General features: G+C 36.3%; 1 protein-coding gene across 1 annotated transcript in view; it reads left to right on the forward strand.

Annotated features, from left to right (window-relative positions):
• Positions 1–20,883, forward strand: part of TACR3 (tachykinin receptor 3) — a 117,020-nt gene extending 96,137 nt beyond the window's left edge. Inside the window, exons 4-5 of the mRNA XM_017877096.1 lie at positions 18,873–19,069; positions 20,577–20,883. Coding sequence (XP_017732585.1) covers positions 18,873–19,069; positions 20,577–20,883 — 504 coding nt within the window. The remainder of the gene's footprint in view (positions 1–18,872; positions 19,070–20,576) is intronic.
• The last annotated feature ends 626 nt before the right edge of the window (positions 20,884–21,509 follow it).

Here is a 21,509-nt window from a genome sequence, read left to right on the forward strand (position 1 = left end):
AAAAAAAAAAAAAAAAGAAAAAAGAAAGAAAAAAAAAGAAAACTAATATTGAAAGAAAAAGTTTACTTTCTGATAAACATCAATAGATAATTATTAACTCAAAGGGCAAGTCTAGAAAGTAATAGAACTAAACACATTCATAAATGAACATTTGAGAATATATCTTAAATTTATTTTTGCTAAAGACTAAATTGTACATCACCAAAATTCATATGTTAAAGCCATAATACCAATATAACTGTGTGTGTGTAAATGAGGTCTATAAGGAGGTAATTAAAGTTAAATAAGGACATAAAAATGGGATCCTTATACAATAGAATGAGTATCCTTGTAAGAGGAGATGCCAGAGTGCTCACTCATTCATTCTCTCTGTCTCTCTCTCTCTCTCTCTGTCTCACTCTCTTTCTCTCTTTCTCTCTTTCTCCTTCCCTTTCTCCCCTCCCTCTCCTCCTGTACCAAAAAAATAAAAAAGGAGGTAATGTGAGCACATAGTGAGGTGGTTGCCACCTACCAGCCAAGAAGAAAACCTTCACCAGAACGTGACCATGCTGGCACCCTGATCTTAGACTCGCAGCCTAAAGAACTGTGAGAAAATAAATGTCTGTTGTTTAAGCCACCCAATCTATATTTTGTTAGACAGGCTAAGCTAAGACAATTTTCATTTTATTACCGGTTATTAAAATACAATATTAGTCTTGCACAGTGGCTCACACCTATAATCTCAGCACTTTGGGAGGCCAAGGCAGGTGGATCACAAGGTCAGGAGTTCAAAACCAACCTGGCCAATAGAGCGAAACCCCGACTCCACCAATAATACAAAAAAAAAAAAAAAATTAGCCAGGCATGGTAACGCTCGCCTGTAATCCCAGCTACTTGGGAGGTTGAGGCAGGAGAATCACTTGAACCTGGGAGGCAGAGGTTGCAGTGAGCTGAGATGGCAGGTTTTCCTAAGTGATACTTAAAAGCATTGTTTTAAATAATTTTCACACAACCTTATGAGGCTAGCCTCATTTTATATGTATGTGAGAAAGCTGAGGCTTTATCACACAGATATTTACTAGCAAGGTTGGGACTAGAATTCTTGTCACCTGGCTCTTAGTCCTTCTTTTTAATCACAAAGCCTATGTTATTATACAAAAACGTAAGCATTTTGCCTATATGAAGACTCATTTTCACCAGCACCATCTATCACTGCTAAAATATAACTAGTATATTGACCATTTTTGCACAATGCAAAACTATCCATGTATTATTAATTAGATTTGCAATATAGAAGGAGACTCTAAAGGGAAACTTCGTAACACTTCCTCAGAAGCCCCTGTGATGTTAAAGCTGTTTTTTATCTAGGGCATCACAACTCCAAACCATATATGAGAAAACCAGTCTTTCACTTTGGACCATTCGTGTATTTATATATTCATTTATTCAAAAGAGGGTTATCATGTGCTCTGAATATTCTTCTAAGCATTAGAGAGAGAGAGAGATGCAAAACACAACTTCCCAGGCCGGGCTCTGTGGCTCATGCCTGTAATCCTAGCACTTTGGGAGGCCAAGGTGGGCGGATCACCTGAGGTCAGGAGTTTGAGACCAACCTGGCCAACATGGTGAGATCCCAATCTCTACTAAAAACACAAAAATTAGCTGGTGTGGTGGGGCACACCTGTAGTCCTAGATACTCAGAAGGCTGAGGCGCAGGAATCACTTGAACCAGGAGGAGGTTGCAGTGAGCCAAGAGCGAGCCACTGCACTCTAGCCTGGGTGACAGAGTGAGACTGTCTCATAAAACAGCAGCAAGAAAAAAAAAAAAAAAAAAAGAACTTCATGGGATTTGCATTTAAGCAGGGCAAAGATACTCCCTAAATAAACAAGAGAACAACAAAGTATACTGGAAAAGCTGAAGGAAATAAGCCATGAAAGAGAATAATTGCAATCGGAGTTGTCTTCAACTAGGGTGGTAGGAAATGGCTGTTGGAGTGATATTCTAGCTGAGTTCTTATCAATGAGAACAAATAAAGCACACAAAGAATTAGGAGAAAACCACTCCAGGCAAGAAAAACAACATAAGCAATGCCTGAAGCAGGAAAAGGATTGATGTTTTAAAGGATCAGAAAAAAGTCAGGATGCTGGGACATAAAGAACCAATGGGAGAATATAATGGGTAAGACTGGAGAACACGGCAGCAAAATATAACAGAAGCTTTGAATGTTGAGTTTTTTTTTCAGATACAATAAGAAAATTACTTTAAGTAGAGGGCAATCTATTTTATGTTTTTTAAAAAGTTACTTTATCTGCTATTTGGAGGCAAAGACCAATTAGATGGTTATCGCATTTGTTTAGGAGAGGGACAACAATGCTTTCTCAGAGGCTATAGTAGGAGAGATGACAAGCTACTAAAAGACATAAGACTTATTTTGACGTCTTGGTCAATAGGATTTGCCAAGTGATTGAATGGGGCAGTGAAAATGAGGAAAAGCAAAGAAACAACCATGACTTGTAAGTGTCTGTCTCTGGCAGTCAGATAGATGATGATGCCACTTACTGAGGTGTGGATGTTCACAAGAAGAATATAGCTTTTAGAGGGGTGAAAAAATAAACATTTTTATTAGCCTTTTGCTCCAGTATCATTCTCTACTTCTTGATGACACATTCGTGTAAAAAAAGGAAATGCTTGTCTACTAGACAGTTTTAACTGTAATTGGAACATAATCAGCTGGCACCTCCAATATGTACAGATTGCATTAGTTCAAAAGAGGTAATGCATGTGGCACAGAGCCTTGCACATAAAAGGTCTCCGACAAATTTTACTCCCCCTCTGCCTTAGGAGGCAACTGTGTGTAACTTACTTTTGCTCTTTAAGGTGTTATTTAGTTATCAATTATCACCAACAGCAAACTCTCTAAAAAGGAAATTAAGAAATCAATCCCACTTACAATAGCTACAAAAAAAATAAAGTAACTAGGACTAAACTTAAATAAGGAGATGGAAGATCTCTACAATAAAAACTATGAAACATTAATAAAAGCAATTAAAGAGGACACTAATAAGTGGAAAAATATCCCATGTTCTTGGATTGAAAGAATTAATATTTAAAATATCCATACTACTCAAAACAATTTACAAATTCAATTCAATACCTATCAAAATACCAATGAAAATTTTCACAGAAATAGGAAAAACAATCCTAAAATTTTCATTAAACTATAAAAGACCCTGAATAGCTAAAGCAAGCTTGAACAAAAAGAACAAAGCTGGAGGCATTACACTACCCGACCTTAAAATATACTAAAGACAAAGGTAGTGAAATCAGCATGATGCTAGCATAAAAACAGACACATATACCGATGGAACAGATTAGAGAACCCAGAAGTAAATCCACACTTTACACCCGACTGATTTTTAACAAATGCACCAAGAACGCACACTGGGGAAAGGACAATCTCATTAATAAATGGGGCTAGGAAAACAGGTTATGCATATGAAAACAAATGAAACTAGACCTCTGTTTTACAACACTTACAAAAATCAACTCAAAATGGACTAAAGATATGAATGTAAGACCCAAAACTATGAAACTACTAGAAAAATATATGGGAAAATGCTTTATGACATTGATCTGGGCGAGGGTATTTTGAATAAGACCTCAAAAGCAAGAGAAATAAAAGCAAAAACAAGCAAATAAGATGATGTCAAACCAAAAAGCTTTTGTACAGCAAAGGAAATAATCAACGGAGTGAAGGGACAATCTACAGAATCGGTGAAAACATTTGCAAACTATGCCTCTGACAAGTAGTTAATATCCAGAGTATATAAGGAACTCCAACAACTCAATAGCAAAAATAATACTAATAATAAAATTTTAAAATGGGTAAAGGATCTGAATAGACATTTCTCAAAAGAAGACATACAAAGGGCCAACAGGTATATGAAAAAAATGCTCAACATCACTAATTATTCTAGAAACACAAATTAGAATTACAATGAGATATAATCTCATCCCAGTTAGAATGGACATTTTAGAAAATTATCTTTTGATCCTCCACCCAGCTTCCAATCTATGTCCCTCCATTACAATCAACAAAAACATTCTTATTTATTTTTTTATTTCAACTTTTGTTTTAGATTCACGGGATACCTGTGCAAATTTGTTCCATGGGTATCTTGGGTGATGCTGAGATTTGGGGTCTGGATTCTATCACCCAGGTAGTGAGCACAGGACCCAACAGGTAGTTTTCCCACCTATGCTCCCCTTTCTCCTGCCTGTAGTAGTCTGCAGTATCTATTGTTCCTATTTTTACATCCATGTGTATTTAATGTTTAGCTTCCACTTATAAGTGAGAATGAGTGGTATCTGGTTTTCTATTTCGGTTTTAATTCATTTAGGATTGTGGCCTCCAGCTGCATCCATGCTGCTGCAAAGGATATGATTTTATTCTTTCATGGCTATGTAGTTTCCCATGGTGTACATGAACCACATTTTCTTGATTCAGTCTATCATTAATGGGCACCTAGGTCAATCCCATGCCTTTGCTATTGTGAATAGCATGGTGGTAATGAAGATATGAGTGCATGTGTCATTTTGATAGAATGATTTATTTTCTTTTAGGTATGCATCCAATAATATTCCATTCACACTTTAAACCTTTCCATTTAGATTTTGACTCCACAATTCCACCAGAGGTGCTCTGGTTCAGTTCAACACCAGTCTCCATGGAAACCGTCATTTCTTATCTTACTAAAACTTTGAGCAACATTCTACAGGACTGGCAATCCTCCCTCCTAAAGGAGAGGAAAACCCTTTAGTGATGTTTTTGACCACGTTGTAGTAGTTTTCTTGCCAAATCTTTAACTGCTTGTTCCTCATATCCTTTCCAGCTCTTTGTCTCTATCTGACTTCAAAATGTCTGAGTTATTTGGGGCTTAATCTAGACTACTTCTCACTCTTTATTCTCTGAGTAGTTTCATTCATTCCCGTGGCATTAAATATCATCCAAAATGTATGTTTCAAGCCAATATTCTCTATTGTACAATCTAAGTATACAAAAACAATTGTATTTCTTTCTTAAGCCTTTATTATCACATGGCTCAAATAGCTATTGTTTCCAAACATCCATCCTGCTAGAGACAAAAACTAAGAGCAATAAAGATTATTTTAATTTAAATGTAAAATATTTAAAAGTATTTTGTTTTATTTGTTTTAAATAGTATTTTGAATTTTATTATGAACATAATAACACTAAACACTGGTAAAATAAAAATAAATTCATAGTGCTCCCTGCAATTAAAATGTTCATAAACTGGGTCTGAAAATCAGATACCTTCAAAAGTCAAAAGATACCTTCAAAATTCAAATATCAAGACCTATGCTAATTTCTGGGGGCACAAAGATAAATAATGCATAGGCCATGATATGGACTAAAGGAAACAGAAACATGTTTAACAATACCACATATCTGTGTTACAAAAGATAGATATGACTTGCTAAGTCTAATTAAGAATTATTATCTCTCTAATGACCAGTGATGATGAGCTTTTTTTCATACGTTTTTTGGCCACATAAATGTCTCTTTTGAGAAGTGTCTGTGCACATCATTTGCCCACTTACTGATGGGGTTGTCTTTTTCTTGTAAATTTGTTTAAATTCTTTGTAGATTCTGGATATTAGCCCTTGTCAGATGGATAAATTGCAAAAAAATTCTCCCATTCTGTAAGTTGCCTGTTCACTCTGATAATAGTTGCTTTTGCTGTGCAGAAGCTCTTTAGTTTAATTAGATCCCATTTGCCATTTTGGCTTTTGTTGCCGTTGCTTTTGGTGTTTTAATCATGAAGTCTTTGCCCATGTCTACATCCTGAATGGTGTTGCCTAGGTTTTCTTCTGGGGTTTTTATGGTTTTAGGTCTTATGTTTCATTATTTAATCCATCTTGAATTAATTTTTGTATAAGGTGTAAAGAAGGGATCCAGTTTCAGTTTTCTGCATATGGCTACCCAGTTTTCCCAACACCATTTATTAAATAGGGAATCCTTTCCCCATTGCTTGTTTTGTCAGGTTTTTCAAAGATCAAACAGTTGTAGATGTGTGGTGTTATTTCTGAGGCCTCTGTTCTGTTGCATTGGTTTATATATCTGTTTTGGTACCAGTACCATGGTGTTTTGGTTAATATAGCCTTGTAATATAGTTTGAAGTCAGGTAGCCTGATGCCTCCAGCTTTGTTCTTTTCCTTAGGATTATCTTGGAGATATGGGCTCCTTTTGGTTCCATATGAAATTTAAAGTAGCTTTTCCAATTCTGTGAAGAAAGTCAATGGTAGTTTGATGGGGATAGCACTGAATCTATAAATTACTTTGGGCAGTATGGCCATTTTCAAGATATTGATTCTTCCTATCCATGAGCATGGAATGTTCTTCTGTTTGTGTCCTCTCTTATTTCTTTAAGCAGTGGTTTGTAATTCGATGATCATTAAAAAGTCAGGAAACAACAGATGCTGGAGAAAATGTGGAGCAATAGGAATGCTTTTACACTGTTGGTGGGAGTGTAAATTAGTCCAACCATTGTGGAAGACAGTGTGGCAATTCCTCAAAGATCTAGAACCAGAAATTCCATTTGACCCAGCAATCCCATTACTGGGTATATACCCAAAGGATTATAAATCATTCTACTATAAAGACATGCACACACATGTTTATTGCACCACTGTTCACAATAGCAAACTCTTGGAACCATCCCAAATGCCCAAAAACAATAGACTGGATAAAGAAAATGTGGCACATATACACCATGATGCACACACATGTTTATTGCACCACTGTTCACAATAGCAAACTCTTGGAACCATCCCAAATGCCCAAAACAATAGACTGGATAAAGAAAATGTGGCACATATACACCATGGAATGCTATGCAGCCATATAAAGGGATGAGTTCACGATGTTTGCAGGGAGACTGATGAAGCTGGAAACCATCATTCTCAGCAAACTAACATAGGAGCAGAAAACCAAACACCGCGTGTTCTCACTCATAAGTGGGAGTTGAACAATGAGAACTCATGGACAAAGGGAGGGGAACATCACACACCGGGGCCTGTCAGTGGGTGGGGGGCTAGGGGAGGACTAGATAACAGGTTGATGTGTGCAGCAAACCACCATGGCATGTGTATAACTATGTAACACCTGCACATTCTGCACATGTATCCCAGAACTTAGAGTATATATAATTAAAATAATTATTATCTAACACTTCCTGTCTGAAGAAATGAAGGGAAGTGCCAGTTGTGATGTCAGAGCCCTGGCAACAGAAACTGGTTGGCTCCCAGGTAATAAGAAGAATTTACCAACTGTATAGGTTAGAAAAGGAAAGTTTTATTAAATGGAATATAATGCTGCAGCACAGTGCAGAGGAGCACTTCAGCAAGAAAGGACTGAGCACACAGCGGTGGATTTTCCTTAGGGGTATTAATGAACCTTAAAGAGAGAACTTACGGGTCATTTGGACCACAATAGTCACATAATTCATGGTAAATAATTACATTTGCAGATATTTTGGTGCCTTGATGTCAGTAAGGGTTGCATAGTGAGTTTCAACATGCATGCATTCTGGAGATGTATGGAAATTCTAAGTACTTAAAACTTGTGGGGAATGAACCGTTGCACCAGATGCCAGCTTTAGATAATAAGGAATTCCTCAGATGGAGTTTTGCCTCCACATAGTCTGCTTGATGGCCGGTCACCAGGTGATCTTTGCTCCCCTCAGGAATTTATTTAGAGAGGTGAACCTGAGTTGACGTCCCAAAGAAGGGATAGAGTATTTTGTAAGCAAAAAAAAAAAAAAAGGTATCAGGACATTCCAGGTACAGGGATAAGTATATTCAAATCATATAGATTTACTTCATTGTAACTACAAATGAGGACATTACTTATACATCATGCTGTCTTAGTTTTCTAGATATTGTAGAGAATATATCTATGCTTAGTGATTTATCTAATTTGCTACTAGGTAAGTACAGAAAAGTATAATTTCAGATATTCTAGATTTATGCTATCTCAAAGAGCAAATAAAGTATTTACGCATTTAAGGTTTCTTTTAAAAAAAAATGCAAAGGAATCTTAAGACACTGGTAGATTCAACATTTCATACTACAGTACATAAATACCACCGAATTTTTAAAAGGATGAGTTGGCTGGTGCAGTGGCTCATGCCTGTAATCCTAGCACTTTGGGAGGCCAAGGTGGGCAGATCACCTGAGGTCAGGAGTTCAAGACCAGCCTGACCAACATGGTGAAACCCCATCTCTACTAAAAATACAAAATTAGCTAGGTGTGGTGGTGCATGCCTGTAATCCCAGCTACTCAGCAGGCTGAGGCAGGAGAATCGCTTGAACCCGAGAGGCGAATGTTGCAGTGAGCCGGATTGCTCCATTGCACTCCAGCCTAAGCAACAAGAACGAAACTCCATCTCAAAAAGTAAATAAATAAACAGTTATGATATGAGTTATAAAAATATGAGTTATGTCAACATATATTAAACATATCTGTTGGTCTGACAAAGGGTGTCAGCCTGGCCTTTTCTACCAGGCCAGTCATACTTTCAAAATACAAGATCTCTCCCTGCAACTCCTGGGCAGAAAGGAATAAGAGGGATGAGGTGACCCTATGCCATGTGGCCAGCAGGCTGGCAGTAGTTTGCAACTGTTTTCTCATTTGTACCCTCTTCTCCAGAAAAGGTAATTGAGGCAGAAGTCCTCTTGACTTTCTCCCTTTCCATGGATGTCAAAGCATCTTAAATTAATTAGCTACTGAGCTGGGACTAACATAGTCCTTTCACCAGACCTGCTTCATTCCGGGGTGGCTTTGTTTGACTGTTCTTTATTACTGCATGCAGGGAGATCAGTTTTATTAAGATTGTAAGGGTTGGAGGAGTGACACCGTTACCTACTTACTGGAAAAAAAGTTGTTTTCTTCTTGCAGGGAGTGTTTGTGGTTAATTTTCTCCCTCCTGCCACCTTCCCTTCCTCCCCTCTTTTCATGTCCTCTGGTGTAGTCTAGTATAATCTAATGAATATGTGAGGTTGTCAATGATTTATACTAATTATCCATTTGTCTTTAAATGTATTTCATGTAAGTGAAGAATGTGGAAGTTGATTGTACCATATGGCCACATAAAATATTAAAAGTGTCATGTCCCTATTTCACAGTTTTCAGTTCAGATAAATCTCTCGGTATTCATGTAGAGTTAGATAAGTGACTCTTCAACCTTAAGCTGCCATGCTCACTCCACCATTTCAACTTCTTTTCTTATTCTTTCACCTTCCTGCTGTAGGAAAACATCTCTTCTCACATAAACCTTCAAAGCTGTTCCTTAGAGAAATAAGATTCTGTGACTGCCCTTTCACTTAAACATCCCATAAGTATAAAATGAAGAAAGAAGAAGGGACTATTTCTAAGAGTCTTTAGAAGCACAGTGGACACAAATGAGTTTTAGCTAATCAGAAATTAAGAAACCTGCTCATCCTAGCACTGAACTTGCCTTCGGGATCTTGAGAAATCACTGCACCTCCTTAGTGTTAAGTTCCTCATCCGTAAAATGGAGAAAGTATTAATATATTAATATAGTCTAAAGTTTGTTTTAAAGATTAAATAAGCTCATGTATTTTAAAGTTTTAAATGAATATAAAATATCACAAGACTTTTACTGAAACCAATGATAGACATGACTCCACTGACTCATCTATCAGTGCTTACCCTCAAATATGCCTTTGACTTTACCTCTCTCAAAGAATAATGTAACTATCCACGTGATTTTCTTTTGATGATTCTCAAAATGGATATTAGAACCACCTGGCCAAAGCATAGAGTGAAGAACTCCAAAGTGCTGAACATTGTATTCTGTAATATAGAATCAGTATCAACAGAAATTGGTGACAGGAAGGTAGTAAAGAAAAAGATATAGAGATTGATGTTTGAAAAGTTGGGTGAGAAAAAATTTTAAATAATGTACAGGAGGGAAAATTTGAAAACATTGTTATACCTTGTAGAATTTATAAGACAGAAACTTAAAATACAGAGGCTAGAGCATTGACAACAATGTCTCTATTGTTGCCAAGTTACAATGTAACAATCCAGCCCACTCCATGTGTAAGAGCAGAAGACATTGAATAAAAAATTTCAGACTCACCCCTTCTCAACCTTTTGGCTAAGATCAAGGGTACAAAATTCCAAATTCCATTCCTATTAAAAGACTACGTTACTACTTTCTTGTAGTTCATTATGAATTAGTACTCCTACATATTTGTCTATATGTTATGAATAGTATACTTTTATTACATTTTTGTGTTAATTTGCTAGATGTATACCTTTAAAGTAAACCACTTTTAATTTCTTTAAAAAATTTCATTTTGAAATTGGTCTTGATTATTTGGATGCCTGAAATACTGGTAAATAAATCTTTTTTTTAACCGATATTTTGGGTATCCAAATAATCTATTATTTTTCCACAGCATAGAAGTTATTTTCTGGCTATTTTCTGTTTTAGTTCTCTTCTATAAACAAGTGTAATCAGCTCTGTTCCTTTAGAGGTGAATACCTAAGTGTGATAACTGAGAAGGCTTTGGCTTTAATCAAAGGGACTACTCTTCAATGTAAGTCCAAGTGACAGATTCAATTGGATTATTGAGCTGTATAAAACCAAGACAAATCTATTACTTCACTCAGCAAGCACACTTTCTGTGAGCTTGTCATTCTTTTCTGCTGCAAAGGAATTAGCATGAAAAACAGTGCTTGTGAGGAAGACCATATATAATGTAAGAAAGGCTCAAATAAAGGAAATACTCATCTTGATCTATCCCTTACATCACTGAAAGCAATTCCAGGCAATCCAAACCGTTCTGTAAATCTTCATTTTTACTGGGACACTGTACAGTATTATGCTTCCTACTGTGCTGGAATGAAGTCCTGTTGTGTACTGACCTCGGCATCTCAAACATTGTATTTGAGATGTCTGTTCAGGTTGCCATAACAAAATATCATAGACTAAGTGGCTTAAACAACAAAAACATATTCACAATTCCAAAGGCTAGAAGTGTAAGCTCAAGGTGTCAACAGAATTGGCTTGTTCTGAGACCTCTTTCCTTGTTTTGCAGATATCTGCAACCCCATGTCTTCCCTTGCTCTTCCTTCTGTGTGCCTGTACTAATCACTTCTTTTAAACATACCTGTCATATTGGTTTAGTGCCCACCATAATAACCTCATCTTAAGTACCTCTTCAAAGATCCTGTGTCAAAATATAGTCACATTCTCAGTTACTGGGAACTGGGACATCAACATAGGAATTTGGGGAGGCTGCAATGCAGCCTACAACATTCTGTCCACTCATCCCCTAACATTTCTGTCCTTCTTATGTGCAAAATATATTCACCTCATCCCAAAAACCCCAAAAGTCTTCACCCATTCCAATATCAAAGCTAAATTCAAGTCTTATTTATATTATCATCTAATTGAGATATGGGTGAGACTCAAGGTATGATTCATCCTGAAGCAAAATTTATCTCCAGCTGTGAACCTGTGAAACCAGAAAAGTTACTTGCTTCCAAAATGGAAAGATGGGAAAGTCATAGAATAGACTTTTCTATTACAAAAGAGAAAAACCAGAAAGAGGAAAGGGGTGATGGATTCCAAGCAAATCTGAAATCTGGCAGGACAAATTCCATTACATTTTAATGCTAAAGAATAATCTTTGCTGGCTCAATGTTATGTCCTCCAGGACCTTGAGAACGATAGCCTACTCTCTTGGTCCTGGGCAGCACTCCAACCACTCTGGACCTGAAAGAGGAGACAGCCCTATCTCACAGCCTGTGTGCTCTGGGCCCGTGGTGGCAGCAGCAGCCCTGCCAACCTCTGATTCACCTTTAGGGTCATTGTCCTTTTTTCTTAAAGGATAATACATGTTTGTAGCTGGGTAGCTCTACTGACCTGTCCTATAGAATCACAGAAGTCTGGCTGCCTTCCTTAATTTCACCCTGTATCTGTCCCCTTCAGTCAAAATCTGGCAGCATTTCTACTAGTATAACCCGGTAATTTTTCCTGTCTTCTGCAGAGATACCTGATTAGATCCATAGGTCATATTCCTATAATCTCTTTATCAAATGCATATCCACCCATACCTTTAGTGTTCGCTCCAGAACATGCTTTCTCATTTTTTACAATGTGGATTGGCTGAAAATTTTCCAGATCTTTAAGTTCTGGTTCCTTTTTGCTTACAAATGTCTTTTCAACTTCTTTCTTTCCTCTAACAATTTGCTACAAGTAGAAACCAGGACATACCTCCAACACTTTGCTTAGAAAAGTTCTCAGCTAAATATCCAAGTTCATCACTTAAAAATTCTACTTTCTGCAAAATACTAAAGCATAATTTGGCCAAGTTCTTTGTTGCTTTATAACAATAACTGCCTTTTTTTTCAGGGTCCAATAACATGTTTCTCATTTCCATCTGAGACTTCACAAAAAGCATCTTTAGTGTTCATATTTCTGTCAACATTCTATTCATGATGATATCTGTATATCTCTGAGACTATAAAAATCTTTCTCTATTGCTCTCGTCTTTTTCTTCTGAAACCTCATTAGAATTGCCTTTAGTGTTCATCTTTCTACCAGCATTCTCTTCAAAGCAATCTAGGCTTTTTCTTACATCTCAGAATTTTTCCAGCCTGTACCAGTTACTCAGTCTTAGAGCCTCTTTCCCATGTTTAGGCATTTGTTACAGCAGCACCTCGCCTCTCATTACCAAATTCTGTATTAATTTTCCATGACTTCCATAAGAAAATACCACAAACTGGATGGCTTTAAGAACAGAAGTTTACTTTCTCACAATTCTGGAAGGTACAAGTCCAAGATCAAAGTGACAGTGGGGTTTGTTTCTTCAAAGACATCTCTCCTTAGCATACAGATGCCTGTCTTTCTCCCTGTCTTTACCTTTCTGTGTCTATTTCCTGATGTCTTCTTCTTAGAAGGACACCAGCCATATCAAATTAGGGTTCACCCTAATGGCCTAATTTTAACTGAATTTCCTTTTTAAAGACACTATCTCTAAGTATAGACACACTCTGAGGTACCGAGAATTAGAACATTGACTTATGAATTTTGTGGGGGCCACAATTCAGGCCATTAAAAGCCTCTGTAAGTTTTTATCCCTAACCATGATGCCATAAAATCCATCTTTATTTTTTCTGATTTAATGTACTTACTTTTCTAATGCCATCAATCTTGTCTTCCTTTTTGTGGTTGCATCTTTTCCTTTGGTTTCACACCACTACAGGCCTGAAATCTTATAGCGCTCTCAAAGATCAAGTTTACAATGAAAAGTAAAATTACTTTAAAAGGAAACATGACCGATGAAATGCAAAGAAATAGAGTGCAAGCACAACACAACACAATACAACATACACACACACACACATTTTCCATAATTGCATATACATGCACACAGGTTTTTTCATTTGCTTGGGCTTGACATAATTTCTTATAGGCATTGCTCTAGGCTAATGTTAACTGAATGTGCATGTTAGTTGGATTTGGCAACAGTGCCCAATTTCTTAGATGACACTCACATAAAATGCCTATATTTTCACCCAGTCCTGAAATTACTGGCCAAATTTATCTTCCGAGTCATCCTGCACTCTGCAAAATATCATGTGATACTGAAATTCTTTTGTCTTTGAAAGTGAAGCACCAAAAGCGAAACCTAAATAGCCTATGAAGTAATACTTTCAATTTTGATGCTTTTATTGATTTTAAAACATCTTACCCTTTAGTATATTATTTTAGTCTGCTAATTTGTGATTAGAAAAAAATGGCCTGAAATTTTTACTTAAAGGAAAATAATGATCCATTTGAGAACACTTGTGCAGAAGATATGAGCAAGTGGTAGGGTGTGGTCCATGGGATGATTCTTCAAAACATATGCTCTAAGGAGATTCTAATCAAAACAAGAAGTTTTGTTTTGTTTTGTTTTTTGTCACACCAAGCTGATTATTTTTATTCTAAGCATTTAGAAAGAATCAATCCTGTACCAAAGAATATGACCCCTAGAGTTTTCTAAATAGTTGTCAGCATTTTAGTTAATTTCCTAAACTAATTTTTGCTTTTACAACCCAAACCTCAAAAACATCCTTCCTACACTACTTTAATGTGATAGATAAGAACAGCTGTAGGCATTTCAGTCTAATCTGTATGGTATACAAAAATCTAAGATCTTTCCCCTTCGATACGTGAAGGAGAGGTATCCAAAGTTTATTCTCACTAATATATGAGGACATGCAATTCCATCCTGCCTATGTAGTTCGATTCTTAACTGCTAAAAATAGGCACTATAACTTTGTAAGGGCTACATTACATGTCCCCACTTTCCTCCTTCATCCTGCTTGCAAGTTTCCAAGGATAATGGGTGGCTACCCACTTAATAACATTATTAAGACATGATGAGAGATTTGAACCTTCTCTGTCCCAGATTGTCATCTTGATCTTGCCTAAAAATCTCAAGATTCTGAAAGTTCACCACCTGATTCTTTTTTCTCTTTAACAGTTCATAGCCTGTCTGCCCTGTTACCATTGTTCAGCCATGCAATACAGTGGTAACTGCTTATAGTACCTGCACATCTATCATGGCTCAAGCTTCATGCTTCAAAGAGTTCTTTTCTTTGGCATTTTATCAGGAGGGTGATTTCAATTTTGTGATTTCAGCATTTCACAAAGCAGATAATTTCTCCCACCCAAGAGCCTACGTTTGCATTCACATCAAAACTAGGGTCCAGAGAGTTCATCATCTGAAATAACACTACAAGATTTTGTAAGCAGAGAGCCAAGGTAACAGTATTATATGGAAATAAGTACAGAAAATATATTATAGCCACTGTTTCACTTTTAAAAAATGTTGTAGGGTATTTTAAACTCTTCTTAAAATTTTAAAATATGTTTATAAATCTTTCACAACAAGTCCTAAAGGCCCTCTGTATGTGAGTTAGAAGCTATCTGAAGTCTCTGTTCCATTTTCCACGTGCATTTTAATTTTGCATGTTTTCTGAACTTTTGCACTTTGAAAATGGAAATTTATCTAAAAGGACTCTGATAGCCTTAGCAGGTTTTCAGCAATTGTCGGAAAACAATTTTGTGCATAGGGAGTTTGTAGTCAGTCTGTATAAAATGATTCAAATACAATTTATGTTAACATTCTCAAAGATATTTTACTTGCTCTTAACATTTGCTTAGAATGAAATCTAATGCTTTCATGTGCCCCATAAAAATAATTATATTAGGCCGGGTATGGTGGCCCACACCTGTAATCCCAGAACTTTGGGAGGCCGAGGTGGGTGGGTCACAAGGTCAGGAGTTTGAGACCAGCCTGCACTATGGTGACACCCCTTCTCTACTAAAAATAGAAAAATTAGCCAGGCATGGTGATGCACTCCTACAATCCCAGCTAGTAGGGAGGCTGAGGCAGAAAATTACTTGACCCTGGAAGGCGGAGGTTGCAGTGAGCCAAGATCGTGCCACTGCACTCCATCCTGGGTGACAGAGTAACTCCATTTCAACAAAAAAAAAAGAAAGAAAAGAAAAGTTATATTATTTTGGACTCATTCTTTTTTTAAATTTGTTGCCTTGAANTTCTCTACTAAAAATAGAAAAATTAGCCAGGCATGGTGATGCACTCCTACAATCCCAGCTAGTAGGGAGGCTGAGGCAGAAAAATTACTTGACCCTGGAAGGCGGAGGTTGCAGTGAGCCAAGATCGTGCCACTGCACTCCATCCTGGGTGACAGAGTAACTCCATTTCAACAAAAAAAAAAGAAAGAAAAGAAAAAGTTATATTATTTTTGGACTCATTCTTTTTTTAAATTTGTTTGCCTTGAAAGCAGAAATAGCAGTAAATTCCATGTTCATTTTACATACACATGATCATCTTAAATGAAAAACAAATGATACTAGTAATTGATGACTGAGTAAAATCTTAGACATTACTTAACCGTCTGTGTCTTTCAGTTTCTTTTGTTTTATAGTCACTTTCACTTGTTCATTTAAAAAATTTCTGAGTACCCTTTATGTATGAAGTCCAGTCTAGGTGCCTGAAATACAAATGAACAAAACAAACAGAAAATCCTTGCTCTTTTACAGTCCAGCATCAGGAGACACAAAATAAAGAAAAAACATAACAAACTGAAGAGAAAGAGCAAGCTAAGAGGTTCTGGGAGGGCTGAAAGGGCAGATTGTGATTTTAAATCAGTTGGTCAGAATAGCACTCAAAGAAAAAATGACAATTGTGCAATGACTTGAAGGAGGTGAGGTACTTAAACCCTGGGAATCATGGTTAGAAGAGTGTTCTAGGTAGAGAGAGGAGCCAGGGAAAATAATCTATGGCTGGAGCTTAACTACCCTGTTCAAGGAATACTAGAATGCTCACAAATTCAACAATGAAAACATCAATAGACCCATTTCATTTAGTCTAATATCCTCTGAACCTACAGTTAGTAGGCATGTATTGAGTCAGTCTTTGTTACAATAAGCTAGTAGATTCTCATAAATATTATTTTAAATTTTATCTGCACATGTTCATACTCAACATTTCAATGCATGCATTTTTATTAAAATTGTACATTTTATTTTTTTTTCATTATATTGTAAACTTCTGGATAAGGAATTGGTCCTCAACCACTATTTTTCTCAATGTTATTTTCTAGACTCAAGATATTCGACAGACGTTTTTATCTGTAAATAGAGGGTAAAAGAAAAGAAAGATCTTTCTTAGTTACATGAATCACAGTGGTCAGAGCTTTGGGTTTTTGCCTCAATTTGCTAATGTGCAATTGAAAGACAATTAATTAATCATTAAATATGTAAAATATTGCATAAATGTAAATTAAATTATATCACTTGTTTTTCACAAATATATGAATTATGAATAGGAAACCTGAGAAATAAAATACAGAAATACAAAAGCAGTTCCTCAGAAGAAAGCAATGTAATTTGAAGAACACTGGGAAAATCAAAAGATGTTATATGGTGTGACCAGTGATGACATTTCATGAGTTGTTGACCTGGATTTTCATCTCTGATGTCCAATTTCCATCTGCTCAGTGCTGGTCACCTGGATGGTACAGTGGTTTGGCCCTTAGGGAAGAGTTACCTTCCACATTGATCCATTTCATGCTTTGTCTGTTTCTAAAATCATGTCTCTCCTGACTAAACCTTGCCAACCTTCATCTGAATCCCTAATTTGCAGTCAAATGACAAGTCCATTTCATAACTACTGTATCTTCCTAGTTCCGAGGTGCCTCATAGGCCCTTTACATCAGAGCTTTCTCTGATTTGTTTTAATCTGACCGCAGGTAAGCTTCAAAATTATTTAGCTTAAAGTATCTTATTTTAAACTTTTTACTATTTCCAAATTCCCAAGAGACATGAACATATTTAGCAGATAGATTGATTCTGAGAAATATCAAATGAGATACTCAGAGAATATTATTTTAAATGAAAAGTCAAGCTGCTCAGTGTTTAATACCTTTGATTCTACCTTTCTTATAAACACAGACAATGGAATAGATTTTATTTTATTTAGAGACACACAAAACATCCTTCATTTCAACCTCCTGCTACAAACTGTACATTGCTATTTATTACTCATTCATTCTATATCTATTTATCTCAGCTATATACCAAGGACTGTGGTAGATGCTGGGAGTAAAAAGATAGTTAAGACATTCTGTCTTCAGGAATTTTAGGCCTAGTGGAAGAGAAATAATAGCTGACATTCTACTTTGATTAGAGCTGTCCAGGATATTATCATTCACAAGTATACAATCAAAGGAAATGACCTATGCTTACCAAAGTCATAAAAGCTAATGTACAAAACAGTTGCATAAACAAATAACCTATTTGCAAATCTGAAGTTAGTATTTTCCTCACACTAATGTGAATATTTACATATAATCACTATTTGGGGAAATCTTCCCCAATATCAGATTATAAGAGAAACCAAATTAATATTCATAAGGTTGCATAGTGAGCAGTCTATTAAAGAAATCTGAATAGTCTTAAGCTATAGTCAGGCTATAAAAAAGTACTGACTTGAACAAGCCTAGCCCTAGCAGCCTAGTAAACCTCCATAGTGACTTACTTGATTTCCTGGAGATAATGTCTCCACTATTGTACAATGCAGGCTACACAGCCACATCCTAGTTCCTATCTTGTAGAGGACTACGTGCTCGCAAACCAGATGTTCCCGATTAGTCCTGCTCTTGCAAACGAAGCAGGGCATTCCTTCCCTGCAAACAGGGAGGACAAAGGAGCCAGCTGCAAACAGCAGACCCTGGGGCTTGTTTATGTGTAAACATCTTGAAAATCCAGAAAGTCAGGGAAAGGTCAGAAAACAACAATGTGTCTTGTGACTTGGCAACATTCCACAAACGACTGTATAAAATAAAGCAGAGCACGCCATTCGGGGTGGCTGCCATGTTTGTCTTGTCCTGTGTTGTCTTGTGTGTTCATTCCTTTGTTTAGGAAACACGCGGACCCCAACACTCTCTCTCTCTGTTCTAGGCTCTCTGGGTTTTTGTAAACACTTATTTTCTTCAGGCCAATCAAAATATACTTGTCTGTGTTTGAGTTAGCACTACCCATTCACTTAGATAGGTAGAAATGAATAGTGACATAGCATACTTTCTTGAGACTTACCTTAGGCAACTGTCCCTATATTGCTTCACCATTTTTTAATATATTGACTATTCCCTAGGCATGATGTGTATTATCAGAAAAGCATGATTTGCAATAAGCTGTTGGAACTATTATATTCAATGAGTATTATGTTCGTCAAAAATGACTTTTTTTCTTTATAGGTTGTCAAAATGATGATTATTGTTGTCATGACATTTGCTATCTGCTGGCTGCCCTATCATATTTACTTCATTCTCACTGCAATCTATCAACAACTAAATAGATGGAAATACATCCAGCAGGTCTACCTGGCTAGCTTTTGGCTGGCAATGAGCTCAACCATGTACAATCCCATCATCTACTGCTGTCTGAATAAAAGGTAAAAACAAAACGAAATGCAAGTTGCTTGTCACACCCGCCTTCGCTGGAAACATACAATGTTGTTCCATTTTCTTGGTGCAAATTCAACGTGCAGAAGGAAGGGAAAATTTAAGAATTCACTGAGAGAGGCACAGGCTTTATCTTTTAAGACCCCCCATACACACTTTATAAAGCATCCCACATTAATAATTAGATGCCCCAAACAATGTTCTTGGGGTTCTAACTGGATGATTCTTCTATGGGCCAACTTCTTCCTCCAAAAGCTCAGAATTTTACATGCCAAAGAAAAAGAAGTACCCTCATGATTGAAGGAGAATTGAAAATATGCTCAAATCTTTAAAGAAATAAAGATACTTCCTAGAAATTCTTGAATAATTTCTATAAGATGGAGAGATGATGGCATATGTGAGCAGACTTTATTAAAAAGGATATGTTGTAAATAAATAAACTTTGAAGTAGAAGGTTTTGTAAAAACAAGGGGAGCTCCAATCCTCCTTCCTGCATGGTGAGGTGGGGTGAGTAAGAGAGTGTGCAGCCTCCATGGAGATGGCTTGTGAAGAAACCACGGTGGTCAAGGGAAAGATGTTTATAAAGTTAAAAAATGAAAAGTGAGAATATTTATAGTCAAATGTAAAACTAGAAAAAAAATGATAAAATCTGCTTTCCAGATAAAACCACCTTGGTTTTATTGGTCAGCATATGAAGGGGTAAGGTTAAATTTCACAGGGTTGGTAAGTCCTGCAATAAGTTAATGTGTTTTTTTTTTTTTTTTTTTGCAAGTAGAATTGGGACTTTATGTAAGTAACTGCATGAATTAAATCCTAAGCTCTCTCTCCCCAGTTGGGGCTCTACCACACTGTGCTTTAAGTTTGTTAAATATTTAATTAATTCTTGCCTTTTTTTTTTCACTAATTGCATAAGCCATATCTCAATTCCCGCCACCCCACAAGCATTACATCCACTTTTAATCAACTTCATTTAAAGGTTTACAAAGATAAGGATTTTGTACTTTCATACATGATTAGATAAAACCATCAAGATTAGCAATTAATTCTAACATTAAATGAGACTTTATAAACGTGTAATCATTTCTGAAAGGAGCTATTTTGAAATATATCATTTTAAGTGCCTTAATTAGCAAGCCTAATTCAATTATATTTATGTAAATGTATAAAATTATTTTAGAAAATATGCTGCTTCTTTACTATATTGGTTACCTGACGCTATGCGTTTGCTATTGATGACTTCTCACTGGTGGGAATGAGATGCTTTTCATTGCTGGGAATCAATGCTTCTCATTAATGGGAAATTAATTTCCATTCAATTCAATTCAAACAAGAACTAAAAGACTAACAACAATACTGTGACACAAATTCTAAGTTTGGCTAAAACCAAACTCAAAACTGAGTTGTTATAACTACCTTAAGTAGAATTTTCTGTGGCAGCTGAAAGACATATCTGCTTGAAAAAAACAACTTTTCTTTCCGTGGCCTGCTTTTCCTCAGATTTCGAGCTGGCTTCAAGAGAGCATTTCGCTGGTGTCCTTTCATCAAAGTTTCCAGCTATGATGAGCTAGAGCTCAAGACCACCAGGTTTTATCCAACCCGGCAAAGCAGTATGTACACGGTGACCAGGATGGAGTCCATGACAGTCGTATTTGACCCCAGCAATGCAGATATCGCCAGGTCCAGTTGGAAGAAAAGAGCAACGCCAAGAGACCCAAGTTTCAATGGCTGCTCCTGCAGGAATTCCAAATCTGCCTCCACCACTTCAAGTTTTATAAGCTCACCCTATACCTCTGTGGATGAATAGCCTTAATTTCATTTCCTGAGGTAAAAAATTAGTGTGGGTCCATCATGGTGCCAGTCTAGGCCCCATTCTCCTATTTAACAGTCCTGTCCTATATACTCTCTAGAAACAGAAAGCAATTTTAGGCAGATATGGTCAACTTGAGAAAGGTAGCATACAAATGTGACAAAGACACTAATAAAATGTTAGCCTCCACCCAAAATAAAATGGGCTTTAAATTTATTCTTTGAAAACTCTAAATTATTATATGCAACAAACAAAATATGTCAGAAAATACTATCTCATTTACAAATTGCAATATACATTTTGACATTAAAATGACATATAGTTTTCTAAGAGATTAAAGAATCTTTAAAACATAATATCGTAAGCTAAGGGAAACAAAATCTATATAAAATGGACTTTTTTTTGCCTAAGAAATAAAATGGGAAAAAAAGTTAAATGATTCATTTTCCCACTAGAGTAACAGAAAATTAACGTCAAGAAATAGGAACTGAAAATCTTTGCTCAAGAAAATTCATTTTGTAGAATGTAAAGGTTTAAAGATTTAAAGATTTCTTCCATGGCATTTAACTGAAAAGGAAATCTAGTTAAATCATTAGGCAAATGTATATTTCATTCTCTTGATT

The sequence above is a fragment of the Rhinopithecus bieti genome, unplaced genomic scaffold (assembly GCF_001698545.2).
Source record: "Rhinopithecus bieti isolate Rb0 unplaced genomic scaffold, ASM169854v2 scaffold_9690, whole genome shotgun sequence".
Taxonomy (NCBI): domain Eukaryota; kingdom Metazoa; phylum Chordata; class Mammalia; order Primates; family Cercopithecidae; genus Rhinopithecus; species Rhinopithecus bieti.